We start from the raw sequence: 23,877 nt of genomic DNA on the forward strand, positions 1-23,877 counted from the left end.
GGGAGGCCGCTCCTCATTTCAAAAAGCCTATTTTGCTCTGACTCATCAACTACATTGGCCTGAGCAGACATTGTCCATAGTGAGATGTAGAAAGCAAGAAAGCATTTAATTGGACACAAAATTAGTATACGCCCCTGAGTGCAGGATGACTCGTGAAGTCTTTAAAATGGTTTTCCAGGAAATGACAACCTCTAAAATACCATTTACAATACTACACTGCTATTGCTGGGCCAGATACTGTTGTATAAGTGAATTACAGTGCAACACAAAATTAATTAATAATTGGACACCAAATTAGTATACGCACCTGAGTGCAGGATGACTCGTGAAGTCTTTAAAGTGGTTTTCCAGGAAATGGCAACCTCTAAAATACCATTTACGATAATAGCTTGCCATTGTTGGGACAGATACTGGTGTATAGGTAATGTACAGAGCAAGTCATACACTAAAGCATCAAATTTGATTTCGAAAACAGATGATATAACAATACACCGTGTTCTGCTGCAAACAGAACACGGTGGCAGGAACGTCTCTCAATGCAGGATTGGAGAATAGTGATTTCTTCTCGGTGTGTGTTTTTGCAGGGAGAAGCACATAAACTTGACAGACCATTTATCTAATTGAATTTCTGAAAGGATAAAGTGATCAAAAACACCTGTCTATAAATCCGTCAGAGAAATGAAACCAGTAATGGAAGGTTTACACACACAAAAGGTGTTCTGTTTTTGCCCAAATCTTATTTGAGTAAAAGGCAGAAAATAGTAAGAGCAGATTATTTACAGTGATATATTCGCTGTGTCCGTAATGCCATAAAAACACCATGTAACAGGCGCCGTACATGTTTCAAGTTAGTAAATGCTTTAACGCCCTCTGCCCCATTTGTCTTGATTTGTTGCTCAATAAATAAGAGGCATATTTGGCAAAGGGAAAGGGACATTGGAGTGATGCACAATGGCAAGGGAAAAAAAAATAACCTTCTGTCTTTGTGGAATATATTAAGAAAATAATTTACCAAAACTGATGAATTGCCCAGTGCCAGAGTTTATTTTCATGTCCTGTCACCACCTGTGTTTTGTGGATTTTATTTTTCAAATATTTGTCTGTAAATCCTGTTCTGTGGATTGTGTCTGTTTACAACTGAATGTGACATTGGACTTGTAATGCCAAGTGGCCTGGCTGCGGCGTTCTGACTTGTGCAATCAAGTGGTGATTAAGTATTTTAATACCAGAGGGCATCGTAAAATCAGCCGCACACAAAGGAATGCAACACCTCCCTCGGTTATGGGCTGATTATGGATCCCTCCTGAAACATGTGTTGTAAGGAAATGTCAAATATGTATACGTTTGTAAAACAGGCAGCGACTCGATTATCGGACAAGCTGAGTTACAGGAGGGATGTCATGTTTGCATGATTAGTGTGTAACAAGATAGAACGCAGCTTTTCTTTGATTTTAATCTTGATTAAAACAAAAAATAAATATGAAAAACAACAGCATTTTTTCCAGGTCTAATGTTCCTATTTGCTTCATGTAGAGGCTTTTCAAAAGCCTGCATTCAGAACACTCAAAGCGCTCTTGTAAATGATAATTCCCTCCTCTGCTATCTTTGGAAGTCCATTTTAAGCGAAAAACCATCAAAGCACACGAACAAACAAGTTGTATGAAAAGTGGAGTAGAAATAAACTTTTCATGTATTCCCAAGGTACAGTATACAGAAAATTAATGGCATGATATTTTTGTAAACATGCTCAATAATACACAAATAGATGGTACTTACCAAGAGGACAGTGACAAATGTAGTCATTTATCAGATCCATACACGAGCCTCCATTCAGACAAGGCTGCGACCAACAATCATTTACATTCTCAGAGCAGGTCCTTCCTGCAGGATGAAAGGATAGAACAAATAAACTCTATTTAATGTTACAGGGAATACAATTTAAAATATGTTCCTTACAACTCACTCGGAAAGCATTAATTACTGTCCTGAAGCTGCAATATGTGACTAATATGTTTACTAGAACGAGACTGGGTGCACATTTCTGTTTACTGTGTTAATAAAAAGGTGTATTTTTTATTTTTTTTTAACTAGGTATCTGATTACTTTCGATTGTACTGCCTCAAAATATAATTAAACGTTCAGCATGTTTCAGCGGCATGTACGCACGCACAAATGAGGTAACCTCACTTTTAGTATCCCCGGGGCAAGAGTCAGATATTGACTTGATTGAAGATTTTACTGGCAAATTTAAAGCTCTACTAGCTCTGGCCTCCGGCAATATATTAGACCTCTTATTTCTCCATGAGCCAGAGAGCTCATAGAGACCTAACAGGCTCACAACCTAAGGCAGGCCTCTGCTATCTGCACGACCATCGGCATAAAGAGGTACTCTCACCTTCACGACCCCACACGCCGTCAAGCACTCTGCTAATCAAGTATTGTAAGGCAGGCGCATAATTAAGGCAGCTGCTACCTTCTGCCTACATGTACAGTCGCATTCTGAGCTTCATACTCTATGACTGGTACAATACGGAGCCAGACCCCGATACATTTTCATATTACTTCACCGCTGCCTAGTTTAGGCAGTCAAACGACTTGTGGCTGTGATTTTTCTGTAGTTAGGTCCACATATCTCTGGACACGAAACTGTTTTTGTCACCAGAGCTGTTTACCAAAACATATTGAGCTTGAGCTTGGGTATGGTGCAAATGAATTCACCGATCAGGCATAACATTATGACCACCTTACTGATATTGTGTAGGTCTCCAAAACAGCCTTCTGAGGGTGTCCTGTGGTGTCTGGCAACAGAATGTTGTTAGTGGGGGCCTTTGGGTCCTGTGGGTTGAGGGGAGGGGCCTCTGTAAATCAGGCTTGTTCCAGTTGATCAGTTTGGGATCTAGGGAATTTGGAGGCCAGGTCAACACCTTGTGCCGTTTTTCACGTTTTTTTTTTAGTTGTTCCTAAACCGTTTTTGTGTGTGTGCCTGTGTCAGGCTGTATCCTGCTGGGGATGGCTGCTACCATCAAGGAGTGTCATTGCTATGGCGTGCGGGTGCCTCTTCGGGTCTAGGTGGGTGGTACATGTCTAAGTAACATCCACACCAATGCCAGGTCCAAAAGTTTCCCAGCAGCACATTGAATTGTCACAAGATGGTCAATGTTATTCACTTCTCCTGTCAGTGGCCATAATGTTATGCCTGATCAGTGTATGAGGGGTTGAACTAAAACAAATCGTATGAAACATTTAGGAGAGGCAATGTTGTTATTGACAGCCCCCTATTTTTAAATGTAATTGGACTCCTGGATTTAGTCTATAACACATGCACATCACCAAAAAAATGTGTCCCCTCCTTTGTGTTTTCAATTTTCCAACATTTTCACACTAAAACCAGCTCTAAATCCGGATACCGCTGCGGCAGTCCGGACTAATGTCTGTGATTAAGCTCGCGTTCCCATCAGATGGTCTCATACCCTCAAATCCTGGGGGACAGTGGCACCGATAATCACTGATTAGGTCCACACAGGTGGCACCACTTGAGCAGGGGAAGCTGTTGCACTCATTTGTTTCCACTTCACAGAGCGGCCCTTCAAATCCAAGCGTGCAGCGGCAGGTGAAGTTATGCCGCTGGTCCAGGCAAACACCATGTTCTGAGCAGCTATGGCCAACACAGTAATCAATGTCATCTTCACAGTAGACGCCTGTGTATCCTCTGGGACAAAGGCAGCTGGAAACAGATTACAGAGAATTTCTTAACACTGTATAGAGTAAGAAGAATTTTTTTCTTTTTTCGCCCTGGAGGAAAGGAACAGTAAATGTCAAGGCTTTTACAATCACTGACATTCTGATGCCAGAATGGCCCAGAGACAGTCAAGATTTGAACACTCACCTGTAACCATCAATCTCATCCACACAAGTGGCTCCATTTTGACACCAATGTCGAATACATTCATTGACATTTACACGGCAGTTCTGACCGGACCAACCGGGTGCACAGATGCAGGCGTAGCTACTGGCGTCGTTCAACACGCAGCGTCCTCCGTTTGCGCACGGCTGTCGATAAGACGATAAATTTGTTAGCCGCATGTCGAGAAATCAGAGATTCTGCTTCTCGTGTAAAGATGAAACTGCTCCAATTTTACACGGTGAAAGCTTAGATTGGACTCAGCTAATTCTGGTCAAAAACATACCAATTAGTTTACAATGAAACCCCTTATCACGTCTTGCTCCTGGCTGCCAGAAAATGAGCTTCATTACAGCCACATGACACACTCATGAATACTGATTCATGATTTATACAGAGTTCACTCAGTGTTCCTATGTAGCATCTACATCATGTCTTACAAGGCACGATCAATGGTCATTGAGGGATGAACCTCCCAGGAGCTCTTTGTTGCAGAAAAAAAAAGAATACGCCTGCTATCTGGTGCATGTGTGTGTGTATATATATATATATAGTAGAGGGGAAACAAAGGGGCAGAGGAAGCGCTTGGCTTGTGGGAAGGTTTATAATGCAGACATCATGGCATTTCTGTACGGGGGCCAACACAAGCCTTGCTCCACAGTGAGTGATCATCTCCATCTGTCATCTGTAGTAGCTCCTCTGCTCAGGTTTGGTTGCCTTTTTTAAAAAAAAAAATGCAGAGCGGGGCGATTCAACCATACGTAAGGAATGCACGTTCAAAAATACAGACATTGCAAATCTTCAGTGGCACTCATCCACGTCAGGTGGCAGAGGTCTTTTCAGTTGTGTAAATGTGTTTCCATTGTGCATGCCAAATGCAAAAAAAAATAAATAAATAAATTCAAGCTTTGTCTCCTTCTACCATGGAAGACATACAGCCACATGTAGGACACTCTGCACGGTACGGTCACTAACCAGCTTTTGTAATGCATCTAGAGTCAGGTCGTTGGTCAGAATCTGTCAACCGTGTTTACGTGCTTTGCCCTTTTACATATCACACAGCAAAAAAAATTCAGCTGTGTTCCTTCATTAGCCTTGAACAAAACTTTCCTCGCCGTGGTGGACCGGCATACTGTACAGCTTCACCACCAGCTGATTGCTGTGTTTATGGATTATCGTATTTGCTGTCAATCTTCCTGCGGGGCTTATTTTTATCCCCCACATACAACAATGGATTATCCTACATTTTATAAATAAGACAGTGAATTAAAATTTGATACCTTCAAATCAATATGAAGCAGTTTGTATTGACATTTCTTGCTGGAACTTTCTTGCAATGCATCGGGAAGTTGGACATGTTTTAACCAAGTGCTTTCTGTAGTTATATTTAATTGTGTTTTTAAATTTTTTTTTTTGATTCTCACGCTCAAGTGTCACACTGTTCATTTAGAAATGCAACCATCTAATCTCTGTGATTGTTCTGGTGAGATCTACATGAGTTCTGTTTTTTTTTTTTAAACACAAAAAAATTTTCAAACTGAGTGTGGAAACCTCTCTAATTACATAAATAGATTCTCATTAGTGTCATTATACTTCCCCGCTGTTGTGATAATGCAGCTGCACTGTTGAACTGAGAATAAATTGAAACTTCTTTAAGCGAAACGAGCTTAATTTATGCTTCGAGTATTGCTCTTTAGATTCACGCCGACACGGCGCGTGTGGATACGGAGCAGGGGGCGAGCCCTTTAAGCTGTTTTTACCCACTTGAAGGTTTTGAGGACAGGGCAAACGGCAGGTGTATTCGAGGCCATCGGGGAGATCCAAACACTGCGTCTTGGGTGGACACGTGTTGCCGGGGAGGGCGCAGGCATCTATGTCGACTTCACAGTTCCTTCCCCGAAAACCTACAAGAAAAGATTTGTTACATGTAACCTGACTGATGGAAAACTTGACCGGCAGCGAGAAGATCTGAATTCAGCGTCGCCAACCCATGTCTAATTTATGCGACTGCACCAGGCCTGCTCCTCTTTATATTTAATAAACAAGGCCAGATCTGGGCCAATTGTGGGTCGACTGGAGGATTGGCCCAATTTTGAAGCCCAGCCGATGAGCCTCTGATTTTTTATTCATCTTGAGCCTCGATTTAACTTTTAATTTGAGCTTGAAGAGGCAAACGGGAGACAGGGCTCTGCTTTCTTCTGTCTCCTTCCCGTGATACTCGTCCATAACCATAATCATACAAAAGAGTTGAGGGGTATCACAGCAAAAACTTTGTCTTGTTGTTTTCAGTGGTTTCAGGCAGTTTGATATTTCATATTTTATTGGGAAAATATTAAATGTATTATTGAGGTGGTACAATATAATGTATTCAGTGGTAGGCACAGCTTGGGAAAAGAAAACTGTCATAGCGCATTATAATTCCAGCCATGCCTTAAAACTTTGCTTAGTCCTGTGGTCCAGCACTCGGTGGACTGTTTTTCCTATATGGCAGAACTCACTTCAGCATAAGGACACAGAGCAGATGAGGCGGAAGAGGCTTAAGTTTACCGAGATAACAGATGAGATTTAGCAGCAACGTTGGAAAGCCGGGGTCTGCCCGGTGGAATTTTGTTACCATGGATCTGTGGCCACATCTAGTACCAGTTTACTTAGGGAGTTAGGGATTCATGATCGGGGATTACAGCAGGCTGCAGAGGCAGCTTCAGAGGCAGCTGAAAAGAGCAACTGATGGCTCTGGCTGAAAAGAAAAAAGGCAACAGCTTGCGTGCAAAGTATGGATATCTATCCCAGGTTTAAAATAGGAGAGACGGCAAACATCAGTGTTAAGTCAGCGGTCAAACAACACTCTGTATAATCATCTTAAGAGATTTTTAGCTTAAGCCCGCAATGTGCTGCTTTGAATTACTGTTGATATTAACAGTCAGAGTGGAGAATATGGTCTTTATACCGTAGGTGAGTCAGTGAAATGTGTCCCAAATGCACTGAGAGGCTGGTGTGGACGGGCACAGTCCTGATCGGTGTCCTGAGCAGGTGTAACGGGGGTGGGACACGCTAACTGTTGAGCCCTCTGGGGTGCCGTGGGTCTAATTCAACTTGACATCTGCGATGGGAGGTTCCCAGTCAGTGACGTTATCGTGAGCCTGCCCCCGTCACCACTCAAACATCTCAGCCAAATTGCCACAGAGATACTACTCGCTCAAAAAATGTACAAGGGTGCATTAAAAACATATGCACTGGCTGAACTCTGACATAAAGCCATAGATTTTTTTGACAAGCTGAGCACAGACTGAACATAAGGATAATCAATAAGCCCACTCTCATAGAAGATCCTCTTTCTCAAATGTTGTTAATACATTTTTTGTTTGTTTGTTTGTTTGTGAAGTAGGATTAAACTTACAGATGCTGTGATGTTTTTCAAGCTTATTGTACATTATTTGAGGTAAGGTTTCTATGCGCGTATGTATTGCGCCGTCATTTGTCTTCGAAAAGGTCTTGATCCTGTTGGCCTTTAAAATTGCTCTATTTATGTCAGCTTCCACTACCCTGAGTAAAAATGACAAAAAAAGACATGCCAGATAAGTGAACTGGAAACTCTAAACTCCCTGGAGGTACGACTTTGTTTTTATGTCTGTGCGCGTTCGCTCTGACATCGACTGGCAAGCTGTCCAGAGTGTGTGCCCCACTCGCCCAACACAGGCTGATGTAAGCGCGCCTGTATGTAACTAACTATATTCAACTCTTGTAACGTGTGTGTTCTGTATGGTATCAGGTATGCAGTTGTTTTTATGATGTAACTGTGCTGCTATAGACTGTTCTGGTGCCAGATCTACTCACGTTCCCATGTTTAAAAAAGGAGCCACGCATTATAGATGTTAGACTGGAAAGAGTATGGATGACCCATGTAGAGTTTAATTACAGCTGAGCAAAACTGACTTCCCTTCCTAGAAAATGGTCTAAATTTAATTTTAGCCTTTTGTGGAAGGTGTGAAACAGTGTGGAAGAGGACGGCAGGGAGTAAATGAAGAAAATGGCTTTAAAAAAAAAGATATTTTTGCATAATAGTAAATGATCAGAGGCAGTTTAGCCTAGTTCTTAACATAATTCATTGTTTTGAGGTTTTTGTGTTTTATGGTAGCCTGAAAGCCCGCCTGAATTTGATCCATAAAATTGGCTACGATTGACAATATACACTGATCAAGCATAACATTATGACCACTAGACAGGTGAAGTGAATGACATTGGCCATCCTGTGACAATTCTGCTGGGAAACATTTGGACTTGGCATTCATGTGGATGTTACTAAGACATGCACCACCCACCTTAGAACAGACCTGACAGGCACGCACACAATAACGGTTTAGGAACAACCCCCCCCCCAAAAAAACACATGAAAACCAGTACAAGGTGTTGACCTGTTCTCCAAATTCACTAGATCCAAAACTGATCCAAGTATCTGTGGAATGATCCACAGAGGCAACTTCCCCTCAACCCATGGGACCTAAAGGCCCCCCACTAACATCATCATGTTGCCAGACACCACAGGACACCCTCAGAAGGCCCATGTCCATTCTCTGATGAGTCACATGATCAAATCAACTGAATAAGTCTGTAAGCCATTTACCGTTTGCATTTTATTGGATGTCAGTCTCTTCCTCTACACAAACACTCACATAATCAAAAGTTGCTCATTTAAATGGGAGCCACAGAACATCCAGCATCTGTACACTTTCCGACATACAGAAAATAATAATGGACCACAGGCACATCTGGTGCCTACACCTACGAGTGAACTGAATTAGACTGAACTGAAGAGTCCTAAGAGTCTTCAACTCCTAATAAGACTGAACAGAACAAGTAGAGTAGGAAATGGATATATGAGTAATACTTTAAGCTACCACTCACAATTTTTAAACTTTGAAGAGTTGTACTTTTCTTTAAGAGCTGGCGTAGTCCAGCGGTTGACAAAAATACCATCTCTGAATATCACTTTAAATAATGACTGTAATGTGCCTTGCATCACCCACCGATGAGCAGAACGGACTCCGTGACCTGTATGCCGTAAGCAGTGTTAAAATGCTTAATTGAACAAGAGTGAACGGAGTTTCATTACCATCCGAAATACACTTCACAGAAGAGCCTCAAACACTAGCTGAGAACAACAGCTAAAAATAACGGGAGCAAGTTCTTGCGAGAAAAACATCACCTGGACACGAGGGCTGCTCTGCCCACTGCGTCTCGGGCCTGTATGTGGCGGCGAAAATGTTCCAGTGAAGTGGGCAAGAGCAAATGCCAGCCACACGAGCCGCGCAGTGCCAACAACGGAGACCTCCCACGCGGCGTCCATTAGTTTACATTGAGTGGATGTAAATTCAGACTCAGCCGGTGAGGCACAATAAGCAATTATATGAGAATTATATTAATGGGAAGTCCATGATATAATATTTGCACAATTTGATCGCATTATTGAGCTCTGGCAGTGGGCTTGGTGATTTTTTTCTTGGCTGTCAATCACAGTGCAAGGCTGTGAACCGATACTGTGAATACTGTGACAAAGACCCTGGCCTCTCTAATTTACAGTAGAGCACGTTGTCAGCAGCGTGCTGTGGAGTTGGCTTTTTATAGCAGCTTTCTTTATAACACATATGATGAATTGCATTAGGGCTTTAGAAAAATAAATGGAAAGCAGTGTAAACATCATTTCAAACAAATTAATGATAATGTGCACTTTAATAGAAAAAATAAGTTTTTTATTAAACATAATAAAAGTTGAATTATGATTCATGTGTGAATTAAATCACGCCGTCTCTAGCCTTACTTCCTCAGGCGGGATGTGTGTCACAGTGTGGGGACCCTGCTGGCAAAAGCTAATCACCTTTGGTTTTCAGTCTACACCGAGATGGCCAGAGGGGCCCTGGCTGCGGATCTAAGGCCACGTTCAATGCAGACAAGTTTAAAAGGTCTGCAACAGTGGCTGCCACCACGGCCAATACAAATATCACTTAAATGTTATTACAGAGCTCCGGTTTTGGACGTAGCCCAACATACCTGCAGGGCATTGGCAGTGGTAGTCTCCCAGCAAGTCGGAGCATGTGCCGTTGTGCTGACAGGGGCCGGAGTCACACTCGTTGATCTCAGCCTCACACTTTGTTCCTGAGGAAAAATGATGCAATTAGAGGGATTTATATTGCATCACCGTCTTCACACCGCTCTCAGATGTCCTCCGTGCGTAGTATTGTTCAAATGCACCTTTGCCAAAAGCTCCTTTTCCTGTTTTCTAACCCCAGAAAAAACATAAGTTACCGTATTTTCCATTTTTAATTTATTTGGCACATTTAAAATATGATAAAACACAATAACAATAATGGAAGTACATTAACAATAAGTAATTAAAAAAAGAAAAGGCATGGAGGGGAAACTCTAAAGGGCCTTGAAAAGCAATCAAGACAAAAAATGGACGACAAAACAACAGAAAATAAGTATGAAGTTAAATTCAGTTAACGTAAGACTGAAAGCAAGGGGAAGCAAAAGGTTAAAAATAATCAGCAAAGACAAACTTAAATACAGTAATGTGTATCTTCTTTGTAACAGTGTAAAAACAACAAGTAGTGGCTTACTGAGTTTTGGGCCAAACTATTTATTTTTTATTTTTTACAGGAAGCAATGACAACCTGGAGTTGTGCTGGTGCCAGACAGATGGGGGTGCCAGATGTTTTTTAACCTTTGGACAGAGCCAGGCTAATTGGTATCCACAGTTTTCATTCTTTATGCTAAGCTAAATTAACTGGCTGCCGGTCTTTAGCTTCCCATTTAGTGTACATATTTGAGAAAATGTTCCACAAGTAGCCTTGCCACATTTCTCTCGAAAACACTAATTAGGCTGCAAATTTCCTCCGCTACGACGCTGTAAGATTCAAGTGGCCAGCTCAAGGGTGCGCAAAAAGAGAAAATGTAATCTTGATTGGACGGACTCAGTTTCTGGACGCTTAATGGAGAGCTCTTTCTGACTGGAGGGAGCAGATGAGGTGGGGGGGAGGGGAGGGGTTGCAGGTTGACACGTCGGAGACTTGTTTGGTGCTCAGCTGCTTCGGCAGCTGCCGGTTCCACTGCTGTGGTTGGGGGTGGGTGTCTTCCTGTGCAGGTTATTAATTTAAAATGTCCTATCATCAATAACGGAGCAGCAATGACATGTAGTGAAAGTCCCTTCTTGACAGCAGCAACCTCATGCTACGGCACAAACACTATGATTGATATCGGCTGCACGGTCGTTGCTACAGGTCATTATATATGAAATATTCCAAGCTGCGCAGCAGAAAATTATACGAATTTGTCCTACAAAAATCTTGGAAACGCCTCCAATCATTTGTGGGCGTAAATAAATTCAATCAGTTACATAGTTTTGTAGCTGTTGGTAATAAAACGTTGTGATTTAGGTGGCAAATGTTAGCAGTAAAGTAGTACAGAGCAAATGTAGACGAATAAAAACAGGATCAGTAATGTTCTTTTTATTGAGGTTATGCTGCATGTCATGCTGCATAATTGTTGCAAGGTCTTATATGTAATAATTACTCTTAGGATACATTTCCTGGTACCAAACATATTCCATGTTTAGAGTTTTATCATTATTTTTTTAAGCACACTCCTGAATCTTAAGTAGATTCTGCATAAAGCATTTTTCTTTCCATCAAATCCCTGTGTCTTATACTGTGATTACATAAACAATTAAAAAAGAAAGAAAATAAAGGGTGCGCATGGGTGAGACAGCTGCCGTTCAGTGAAAACTAAAGCCTCCCAAAATGAAGCTCAAACGCCCGGGTTGGAGTATTGTATCCTGTGTTATGATCTAAGATAGAGTACAGATAGAGGGTTTCTGGGCCAAAGCCTGAAATTAAATTGGCCTTTCAATGCTGCATGACTCGAAAATTCCAAAGCAAAAATCCCAAGATGCCAGAAAATGATGAATTCGATCAGTCACTAAGAACTGCCACGGTGTAAGAGACAATTTTCTATTACTGAAGTGGCAACGGATTTTGGCTTTGAACAGAGCGGAAAAAACTTGTCCGTGTAGTGCTATGTAAGGGCTTATCTGACTGACAGCTGAGCGTGTCAGGACTTAAGGCTAGATTGTGAAGTGCTGTGGGCCAAAACCTGAGTGCACTGCTTTCACAACTCTTATACATATAATGATCAGCAAGGATCACAATCTACATCATTCAATTATATTAATGTCTCCAATACATACTGATTTGCTTATGATATAACATCTTGATATAAGGGGTGATATAACACTTGGGCAACATGAACTTAGTCAACCAACGCCTCAAACATGGTCTTCTGTCATATAACATAATTATACAGCTGTGAATGTATGATTCTCCTATAGAGATTCTGCAAGAGAGGAGGCGTAGACACTGCTTATTTATTTATAGGTGACGCGTTGATTTTTCTAAGTGAACCACACTCTGCTCTTGTACTCAAAAACTTGAACCTGTCATTAACAAAGACGCCGAGCTCTTAACGCAAGAATGCACTAATGAAAAATCATGTTTCTGCGGATGTGTTCCATCTCTTTAAGTCCGGTAATTAAAAACTCTTTCTTTCTAAATCTAAACAACCCCCTTTTTGTTTTTTTTTTCTTTTCTTTTCCTTTGTGTCTCTCCCTTGCATTTTTTGATAGCTGAACAAGTTGATAGCCATGTTCCGAGCAGGCAGCTAATTAGGAGGCAGTTTGCCAGACGACTTGGATTAAATGCAATCAGCAGCAGGACTTAAAAATGTCAAGCAGGCAAGGCGACTGGTAAATAAGCCTCAAGGTTAAAATTTAATCATTTCATGAAGAGAAGTGGCCTTTGCTTAAAGTCTGTGGTTGGCTCACCACAGACCTGAAACACTTACTTTCTTATTCATTTCCGCCTTAAAGACATTCCCCTATGTGGTAAGCTGTAACAGATGCTAGTTTTTGTGCTTCTCTGTTTGGATTTAGACAAACTGAGAGTGTTTTGCCTCTAGGCTACATCACAACACCAAATGCAATGAATCAACAACAAACGCTAGTAATACTACTACTGATAAAAAATGTATAGATCACTGTAGGGAGTTCCTGTTTTTTTTTTTTTTAATCCACCGCTCTGGGGTGGTCAGAGGTCAGATGTGGAACAGCAGCCCTTGAGCCGACTGTGACTCAGTCTTTTGAGACATTAATCAAAGCAGATGCTTGCAAACGTGGCATTTTGAACCTAAACCTGACAGCTAAAGACTGCCTTGCTGACCCTTGTGCAATCAATGTACTATACCAGAGGCCTTTGACTGAACACAAACAGGAACCCTTCTTGGCAAACCAACTCTCAGATTAATCTTGTGTCACAAGGGAACAGAACTGTCCAAGTTACTCGCTGATTTAGGAAATTAAATGGACCTATTTTGATGGATGTTTTTTTAATTTGAATTTCTATGACAAATGTACACAAGAAATTAGTGATGCACAGATCTGGCGCCGTTTGAATCAGCATGTATGCATTAATTATCAGCCCACTGACAACTATATGGTAGCACTGCTCTGAAACTAAAATTTTTCTCATTATTGATGAGGGACTGATTCCCTCACAGGGAAACCTTCCGCTGTTGATCAGAATACGATAATTGAGGCTTTGACTGTAGTGTGCATATCACTATCACTACACTTTTGAAAAAAGTTTTGGACTTAAGTGTGGTTTATGCCTCTGCGGGACTAGACTTCGTAACCTTCGCACATAGCCTACACTGGTGCAAGCCATTTGTACTCGTACGCTCGTCAGTCTGGCTCGCTCTGTAACAATGTCACCCAAACGCTAGTCTGCACTGTGTCTTTTTTGCCAGTCGGGTTAATTTTTGTTTCTACTTCCTGCTTCACTTTCAACAATGGCAATTGAAACTTTTGCAGAAATTTCGTCGAAGACGAGTCGTACAAATGCTTGTACCTTCGAACCTCCTCAGTCAATCTTTCTTCGGTGTGTTACATATTTAATGATCCAAAACAATCAATTCAAAAATTACGGAGATGGAGAAGCAGCCGGAAATATTAAAGCAGAAACACGCTGCTACCAAGCGGACCAATCACAGCTCTTGAAGTCTGCCTCGTCGTGTTGATAGTTACATTTCTGGGGAGGTGCACGTCATCCTACAGCATTAGGGTCTGCATAGGGTCTGGGCTGTTGCTGTAGAAATTGACGCAGAAGCATAACTGTGCATGTGAAAAGCAAAACATTTTTCTTTTAAAAGAACATTTTTTGGTGGTTTAATCTAGGGGAGCTTTGGGCGAGCTACGGGCTATGCCCCCCTATGTCCATAGCTGATGTGCCTTGAGCAAGCACTCAAGTAATCCCAAACAGCTCCCCAGATGCCTTGCATGGCTGCACACTGGGGGTTAAATGCAGAGATACAAATCACTTGTATGAGTGTACATACTGTATATACATGGTAAATAATTTGGTTTTATTTCAAACATTTCATCAAGGGAACAATAAATTCTTATCTCAATAGGGTTTTGGTGTGTTTGAGATTGGACTGACCACATGGGTCCAGTACTCCGCACTCAAGTTTGTGGCTTTCATGTGACCTATTCCCAATAAATAACAAAATAGCAGAGACAATTACTTTCTTCCAGCTATGACATGATGAGAATGTTTAATGCAACCCTGTCAACCAATAAGAAATCACTATTTTCTGTAACCATAAAATTACTGCATTGGATCGAGCATGACGGAAATAACAGTGTGACTATCTCATGGCTTGTTTTTACACGATTTTTTTTATGCAATCCGCCTTAAAACAACAACAAAAAGCAGAGAGAAATAGAGAAATTTATAATTTACAGATTGTTTATGGATTGTCCTCGTCAAATGTCTATTCCATGCAGGCTCCAGATTCACTCCTGCCTTCACTACCCCTGTTGTAGGTCTGCCTCTAATCTTTGCATAGATTTGTGTGTATATTCCATTTACGTGGTATTTATATAACAAGGAAGCCTGTAAATATGAACAGCATGTAGCTGTCAAGCTGTGCCACTTCCACATCAGATTTTCCAGAAACATTAACCGCCAGTCATTCCTTGCCCCATAACCAACCTTTCCACAAGGGTTTGTAGAAATCAGTCCAAATTCTGAGAGGCTTTGCCAATAGACAGATGGACAGGCAGATTGAAAGGGCGCGAGAAGAGATAATAAAGCGAAGTTATCTCACCGATGAAGCCAAGGGGACATCTGCAGGTGTATTGTGGGGGAGATGATGGCTGACTTGTTGTAATGCATGTGGCTCCATTCAAACAGCTGTTTGGTTTTATCAGGCAGGCGTCACCCACATACTGACAAAACTGTCCAATCCAACCTGGGGCACAAACACACTGTAGGAACACAATATTCATGTGATCAGCATACATCAGCCCGAAGCAAAAGAACTTATCATACAGAGCAGCATGTATTAAAGCAGTGGTTTACCCCCTTACTTGCATGTGTACAAACATGCACACACAAATTCATACTCCTGCTTGTGTACAAAAGCATCCAGAGGGTCTTTGATCGATTCAGCGTTTTGATCGAAAATTGGCCAAATCTGGTCCTGTCCTTCAATAAAACTAAAGTTAAAGTAACCCTTGAGATACAGCCTCAGTTTCTTTTTTTTTCGATACCGATGAGTCATCCACACTTTTATGTTTTTGAAACAGTTTGTTCCATTAATAAAAAAAAGTACACCCAGTCTTCTCAGCTAGTAGCTAGAGGACCCGACGAAACTGACTGAAAGCTGGTGTCATGCCAAGGTAGGTAAAACTGAAAGAAAAAGTGTCACTGGACTCACATTACCGTGCCCCAATGTCATCTAGCTTTGAACATTTTGCAGCGGAACACAGGCTGTACTGAAAAACTTAGGCAATCATATATTTTCCTTCATAAAGCAAACAGTTTTCATGATAACCTGGCAACACCGAATGTTCTGTGATGCCAATGCTTGGTCAAAAACAGTTTAGAAGATGGCCAAACATTCTGCAAAACAGCTTTTTCTAAGGAACTGGTTCATTCAGTTCCACGCTCATTAATTCCTGTCAGGGATACCTGCGTTGGCACGAAACCGGGTCACAAAGAGTCAGAGGTCACCGAAGTACCTCTCACTTTTGACCATCCAGCAAGTGTGTCAGTATGATTTTATTTAACATGTACCTCTGCTCTGAGGTTGTGAGGTTGGCAATTTCCTTTGGTACTCCCGTTACAGGGGTTCAGACTCTGGTTGGGAACTATGGTATTAGAATAACAATGAAGAAAAAAAAAAATCATTGTTTTTATCCTCTACGTCCTCCAGGTATAACATCCCATTGTACCCTTGGGAAGCATAATTAAAAATGCCCTAGAACAAAAGGGCCAGTTCACAAAATGTGCAAAAAGCTCTATGTTCTCAGTTACATCCTAGCAGATAGAAGATTAATCTGCTTTGACACGTTCTCTTTTTTGATTTCTCTTCAATATAATAGAGATGAAACCTCATAGCATTACAAATGAGATAAAATAACCTTTAATGTCAAGAAATCACCATTTCTAAATGGTAAGATCATCGACAGATTGATTCTCAGGCAGACAATAAGAAACTAAAAATTGTCTAAACTGGGCGGACTTAGCCCTTCAGTGATTACTTTATTATAAAATCAAGGTGCTAAAAACAATATGATTGCTCTGTATATAGACCATTAAAATCTCTTTTTGTGGTTTCCACTATCAACAACTACCCATAAATAAAAAAAAAACAAACAAACAAAAAAAAAAACAAGAAGAAATGGCCCATTTGCAATGAGCAACAGACTTTGATTACGTCTGACCCCAGTTGGAGGCGCACCAACACAAAGCATCTAAAAGTAGATTTCAGATTAAGAACACTCTCAGCGGTCTAATGGAACAAGACTGATGGAGAATAATTAGGAGCTATGGGGCATTACGGAGCAGTCTCAGGTGTTGTAAAAAATGCAGACATTTGAGAAGACTGAGCAATACCGAGGCAAATTAGACCAGAACCTGTCTGTCTGAACAAAGTGTCCACGTACTCACGGTGATTAATGGGTTAGAATTGGATTACTGCTGTCTGTAGACATATTCTCCCAGAAACGTTTCTTTATTCTCCTTGTTTTTAATTTCAATTAATGACAGGTTTTATTATGCACAGAACTTCAGAGACCATGGAAAGACTTTTTTTTTTTTTTCTTCTCCGTGGCAGGAAGCAGAAAAACCAAATGCATTCAACAGACCGTATGCACGCTTACATTTAAATTTCATACGTATTCAAAAGAATCGTAAGAACATCCCGTAGTAGCTGTCAATCTGAAGCCTTCCTCAGTAAAATGATTATGATGTATAATTTATCAGTTAATAATTAAACAAGATCATGTAATTCAGCCTTTAAAAACGAACAGATGTGAAAACAGAAAAAAAGGATGCACGTCAATTGAGGAAAAAATTATGTATGTGTCTAATCCAGAAATATACAATACAAATTGAATAATTATGCTTTTATCTTTTATTTTTAAAAGATTTATTGCAGGCATCGCAGCTCTGCTTATGAACCAGTTAACTGTGTGTTCTTACTGTAACCCCCATTAAGTTGCAGCATGAGTCATGTTTTGCAGGCCGCCGAGTATTTCATTATAACTGAAACATTGAATTACTTACCTGATATCCGCCAATTACACTCAAGCACAATCCCTCATTTAGGCAGTTGATATTGAGCAGTCTGCAGTAGTCAATTATTTCTTCACAATTCTTCCCAGAAAACCCACTCAGACATCTGTTGAGAGGAGGTCAGTGTCGTCAAAATCAATTCACCCAGAGCCTTAAGCGCTAACAAGCCACACTGCATTGTTTCTTTTACAAGATACACGTGGTTATAATTCAGTTTTCCTTGTTATTTGATTGTAACATGGAGCTGGGAGAAATAGTGGGCGCATGGTATTCTGTTTGACCTGGATTGTCAGGTAGGTGGAGTTAGCGTATCAGGACAAATTAAGGTTGGTTATAAATCAAACTGAGAGCACTGTCCATATAAAAAGAATGGGCCTCTCTTGCGGTTTTCAGATACTGTACGTTATTTAATTCTAATTTTCTTCTTTAAACAAGATGTCTCCCAGGTGTCAAGAAAAAATCCGTCACAATTCAAGTACCATACGTCAGTTATTAATTAAAAAGCCATCACACAGAGTTGAGACAACGTCACATTGTACAATATTGGAAAGAGGGCGTTTCTACATGTGCAATATCGCCGTCTTAGAGCCATGGTCAAAACTGGTCCGCTTCAAACTAATCAGTCCTGTGATCTGGTACAGTATAATAATTAGATCTGAAAAGCAGCAGATGGGAGCCCTGAAAAGCAGCGGCTAATAAACATGAATTTTCTCATAAGTCCCATTGATGATTAACATAATTACGTCTTGTGTTACAGGGAGGTGTTTCAGGCGGAGATGAGGCTGGATGCCGGAAAAGACTAGCTTGAAAAAGACTAGCATGAGTTTTAGACTGCATTACAAAAAAATAAATAAATAAAAATCCAGTGTGTCGATAAGTATCTAGAGGGCATCGAGGGCAGATTGTAATCTAGTAGGAGCCTCTGAAAAGCATCTTGGTGAAAACGGTTTCAGGATTAAAGGCCAGGTATCTTGGCTTTCACTCTTGCTGGTTAAGAGTGGAGATGATAAAATGCTGTGACGCTGTTTTGAACAGTTTTCCTTTCTAAACATAATTTGATCAATGTATTTTATTTCATTTGTTTTTACTGCCAACAAACCCCATGTACAGACTAAAGCCTACAATGCATTGCGCACAGTGGCAATCTAAGCTACTGGGGGTCGCAGACAAAGACATACATGTGCCATCACCCCAGTCCAAACTAACCAATTCTGTTATGGGATAGATAAAAGGGGGGCCCTAGGGGGGTTATGAAGTCTTGACACACTGTAGAGTATTCATAGCTTTACGGCAGTTTATGGTTGTCATTGCAAAATATGCCAGAAGGTAACCATCTGGCCCCTTTTCTCATTTTACTTCATGGGGTTCAAAACAGTTGTTTGAGTTAAGTGTCATGATGGTGCACCCCTGACTGTGCAGTCCCTTCCAAAATTCCCTACCATGCCTCTAACATGCAGCCTCAAGCTGATTTGTTTCTGCTGAAGACATGAATCTTTAAAAGTGCATCCAATTCAAAAAAGCGTACGCAGTTTTACTTATAACAAGAGCAAACGGTACATTTGTTTGGGCCTATTTTAAACTGTAGATTAACACATATTGGATGTGCAAGTTCGTGGTGGACAGCATATACTGTATATAGGACTGTATATGCTATTATCATAGCCGGACTGGATCTAAAGATGGACGAACCTACTGCGTCACCCATAGAATTCCAGAGGGGTGAATTTTGAAGCTCAGCGTGGTGGCTCCGGGTGTTGCCATGTTGGTAGTACCTGACTGGCTAAATGGCAAAGAGGTTGAACATGACTGGAAGTGACGTGTGCAGGTGATGCGGAGATAGGCAGGTAGCAAATCATCAGGGAACCCACCTGTCACTCAAGGCAGTCACACCCTTAATTATGAACAATTATAAGCCTGATATAATTAAAAGAAATGAGTTATATATTAAAAAAAAATCACTACTGTATAGAGGAACAGTGTTTTTGTCCCAGGCTTTTTATTTCCACTGTACAGTTGCCGCTTGGTCTATGGTTGTCGAGTGCATTAGTGTGGTTCCTTGGTGTCGTTAATAGGTTTCTTTGGGAGAGATCCTTAAGAGTTTTTGCTTTATACCGTTCAAAATAAGAAAAAAATAAAGAATTTCAGAAGGTAACAATGAGGCTGACAGCTATGTATTAATCCTAGAGCTGTGAAGAGAGATGTTAATCCTAATCATATCAAAAGGTGGGGGAAAAAAACAAAAAGATCCCTTTTTATTCCCTCTCTCAGAGAGACGTATTCACAAGACACTCAAATTATCAAGAAAGGGGAGCAACGACATGGGCCTCCATTAGATCCCTCTCTATGTCTTACCTGCAGACATAATCATTTCCCCGGGACACACAGGTGGCATTGTTCAGACATGGTGACGGGCTGCACAGGCTCTGTTGCTTCCTGCACGCTGGGACCGCATTACCATCTGCACAGACACATTTAGAGGCCTGCATGCAGAAGCAAAAACAAACCAGGTCACCTGCCAGCTTGGGAAAACAGGGTTAGATTAGACAAAAGTTACATCAGATCACTAACGGCATCGACACGGCTCACTGTTGTGATATAAATGTGCCTTGATTGACTCGCGCTTTAATTTGCTACTGACCTCTATACTTCTATTCTGAACTCTGAGTAGGCAGATAAATAATAGGTTTTATCTACATTTTGATATGAGTTTTAGACATTATGAGAGGGCAATAAATGTTAATGTTCTTGTAATTCACAGTTAAACAGATTAGGGTCCCTGAAAAAAAATATCTATGTCGAGCAGCAGCAATAATAGGCATTATTTTGATAAATGTCCCTTTTAGTCAGCTCTGCTCTGGTATTCTTAGGTGGGTTGTGAAAATGTGTAGTGTACTTGGCAAACTGTAATGAACAAAAACAAAGGTCACAGAGAAAGACAATTAGACCACTACTGCATTTTCCCCGGAGTATCCTCCAGAGCATTAGAAACACTACTGCCTCTGCAAAATGTACCACCACAGTAACATTTCCAGTGAAAGGTGAAAATTGCAGCAGGCATCCAATTACAAAAAGGGTTTGATCAGAGCCATTTCAAACTGGCACTTAACTATGCGCTGGGTCATTCAATCAAAATGCTAAAGGAAGCAGGCACTCTTTTCCCTAAGCTCATCTTCAACAGGAAATATTAATTGCTGCTGGAGCCTTCAAGAATGAAGCCATTTGATCTCGTTTGCAGACAGCTATTAATTTTCATGTGCCATTTCTTGTTTACGTCCCACCGAGATAAAACAAATAAGAGAAATGAAGTCCTCACTTGCTCTCCCGCGGCGCAGATTTGTTCCTCCTGACATGAATATGACATGCAATCGGAGTCAACTCCAGAGTCGCAGTAGAGGCCCCCGAATCCATGCGGACAATGACAGACAAATCCTTCGGGGCTCTCTTCACATGCACCTCCATTTCTGCATGGATTAGGGTCACACGGGGCTTTCCTCCTCTCACATGGTGGGCCTGGAATAACCGATGACAAAAGATCACTGTGATTTTATTCAGACTGTGGAAATTGCATTTAACTGTAATACGCAAAAGCCTGACTACTGGTGTTGTTTGCCCAGCCACGTGTTTACACGTTCTACTTACACTTAAACCTCAAGCATAGAAAGTAGCATGTATGGAATAATTTCAAACCAAGAAGTATGCCTAAAATTACAATTTAAATGACTTACGATCCACAAAGGAAGGAGTGACTGACAGGTTGTACATTTACACAGGAAAAAGCTGTCTGAAGGATTATACATGTACGCAATTTAACAGTACATAGTGTCAATAATTTATCTTGGCCCCTGATTAATGATATTCTAACCTGTATTTCAGAAACAATGCCTCTGCAGGACTAAACGCCGTAACCTACATTACCAACTTCAGTTTGCGTGTCACTACAACAAATGTGTACTCTGTTGTTCTTAATAATCTCATTAATGGAAGGACTATTGAAGTTTTGGACTTCAGTGCGGTTTATGCCTCTGCAGGACTAAACGCCGTAACCTACGTACGCAGCCTATGCAGGTGCGAGCCATTTATATTTGTGCACTCGTCAGCCGCCTGGCTCGCTCTGTAAAAACGCCGCCCAAATGCTAGTCGGCGCTTTCTCTTTTTTGTCAGTCGGGCTAATTATCTTTGTTTCTACTTCCTGCTTCACTTTCAACAATGGCGACTGAAGTGCACGTCAGCCTACGGCGCTAGGGTCGGCATAGGGTCTGGGCTTTCGCTGTAACTACGCCGTCAAACTGACTCAGAAGCATAAACCACCTCTTAATGTGAATGAATGAGATTTTCTCGGTAGCTATTTTTATTAGGTGTCCTGACGGTCTACATGTTAAGGGACAAATCACATAACCGTACTGTCCATTGTTCAATTTCAGCCAAGGTCCCGGGTCACCGAGGACCCGTGTCTGTTCATTTGCTTGCCGCCTGCCAAACAAATATGCTCAAAAAGTAGGTAGTTTTATTCATTATTAATTCCTGCTGTATTATTCAAGGCTCATGTGCTCGCAGTTCAGTCCACAGAATATTCAATCACTTTATAAAAATGACTACAAGTTGAAACGGACCCAACGGTTCACACACGCGCTGCCATCTTGATAAGATTCCGATCGTGTGTGTATACTAAATAAAAAATAAGTTTGTGCCTCCATACCAACGACACCAATAAAAAGGGACGGTGTCTTAAAGCTGTATAAATGGTTTTCACTGAGGATTTTGGCTGAACTGTACCCTAAGAAGTCGCTGCTGGAGTCCGTTTCTCACTATAAGCATTTTCTTAGATAAAGTCATTTTGAACTAAGCTGCAGCCACTAGTTTTTTAATAAATACTCTGGAACCACAAGACTTCCACCAGCAGCAGCTTAACCAGAGACCGGGTAATGCTGCAGTGACATTGTGTGCAAAGGATAAAATTAGACTGAATTCACTGCAGGTTCAAGGTGAATAAAATTTGATGTTATTCCCCAGTGAGGGTTTTCATTTTTGTGTTCTTCACAGGGTGCCTACACATTTATCTTTCCACTGACTCTTTCTTTGCATATTTTCTTTAATCCCCCTGGTGATACAAGTGCTCATGTCCCAGAGGCTCCTCGTAGCCTCCTCTGTGGGCATCAATCTTACTGCGAACAACTTCAGGGTTTGCTTTTGCCTCAGCTCATTTTACAGCAGAAATGGGAGTTTCCATAACTGGCCCACTAAAAGCTGCGCTAATCCAAAACTGCTGTATCTTTCCGAGGAGCATTTCCATCTGTCACATTTATTCATGACACATATAATTGTTATAGCATCATCTGCACGCAAAAAAGAATACCCTAATAATTTTGGTTTATGGCAGAAATCGTTTTTTTATTATCATTTGTATTTCTGCTGTCATCTCAAACACCATTATTATCGCATTATAAGCTTAAGGCATCTAATATATATATTTATATATGTAAAGAAACAGGATTGTGTCTAATTAAATGGTTTAACACAGGAATGACAGCATATATTGTCCAAATTAAACTTTCAAAAATTTATATTATCACCAACAAGCTTGTAAAAAACAATTAACACCTAACACCAAATGGAAATGGCCCCATAAAGATGGTAATACCTTGCAACAAATACCCAAGAGGTAGTGCAGGGGAGAGTCAAATCAAAAGAAAATCTCATTTGAAACGTCCCATGAGTTTGGCTCATTATTCTGTGCGCATAGACTTTGGCCTATGAGGGCAGCCAGCACCAGAGCAGCCACTAACTTCCAGTTGATTAATGAGGCAACTGCAGCAGGGAGGTAGAGGAAGCACAAGCTCCACAGAACTCCCAAGAAGCTGATGGGACAGCGGGACACCATGACTATGCGAAAGCACCCAGTGGAGTCTGCTTACTTGAGAGAGCAACAGCAATTAAAGCAAATTAGATAAAAGCTGCAAAGGCAGAGGGAGCACGTACCTCACCGATTTGTTTCTGATGTGAATTGAAGGAATGATCCATTTAGACCAGGGCAGACATCTCATCCTTTTACATGGTTATTGTTATAATCAACACTGATAAGTCGGCTTTAAAAATGCAATGTGTTTACCAAAAATGCAGCACATAAAAATCTTAAAGGAATTAAATCAGCAATCTTAAAGATTTGATTTAAATAAATGTCTGTTCAGTCACTGTACACTGAATGAGGTAACACAATATTGATTTACCCCATGGCCCACTGATGAAAACACTGTGATGTTTATTTTGTTTTCATCATCGTTAATTAGACGT

The 23,877-nt window shown here is 40.9% G+C and overlaps 1 protein-coding gene across 1 annotated transcript in view; it reads right to left on the reverse strand.

Moving 5' to 3' along the window:
- The window catches only part of eys (eyes shut homolog), a 160,438-nt gene that overhangs the window by 132,134 nt on the left and 4,427 nt on the right, over positions 1 to 23,877 (reverse strand). Inside the window, exons 3-11 of the mRNA XM_084562427.1 lie at positions 20,903 to 21,099; positions 19,942 to 20,069; positions 17,581 to 17,695; positions 15,116 to 15,275; positions 9,947 to 10,051; positions 5,666 to 5,805; positions 3,887 to 4,050; positions 3,471 to 3,724; positions 1,777 to 1,881 (exon numbers count right to left, since the gene is read on the reverse strand). Coding sequence (XP_084418553.1) covers positions 1,777 to 1,881; positions 3,471 to 3,724; positions 3,887 to 4,050; positions 5,666 to 5,805; positions 9,947 to 10,051; positions 15,116 to 15,275; positions 17,581 to 17,695; positions 19,942 to 20,069; positions 20,903 to 21,099 — 1,368 coding nt within the window. The remainder of the gene's footprint in view (positions 1 to 1,776; positions 1,882 to 3,470; positions 3,725 to 3,886; positions 4,051 to 5,665; positions 5,806 to 9,946; positions 10,052 to 15,115; positions 15,276 to 17,580; positions 17,696 to 19,941; positions 20,070 to 20,902; positions 21,100 to 23,877) is intronic.

Source organism: Chelon labrosus (assembly GCF_963514085.1).
Source record: "Chelon labrosus genome assembly, chromosome: 15".
Taxonomy (NCBI): domain Eukaryota; kingdom Metazoa; phylum Chordata; class Actinopteri; order Mugiliformes; family Mugilidae; genus Chelon; species Chelon labrosus.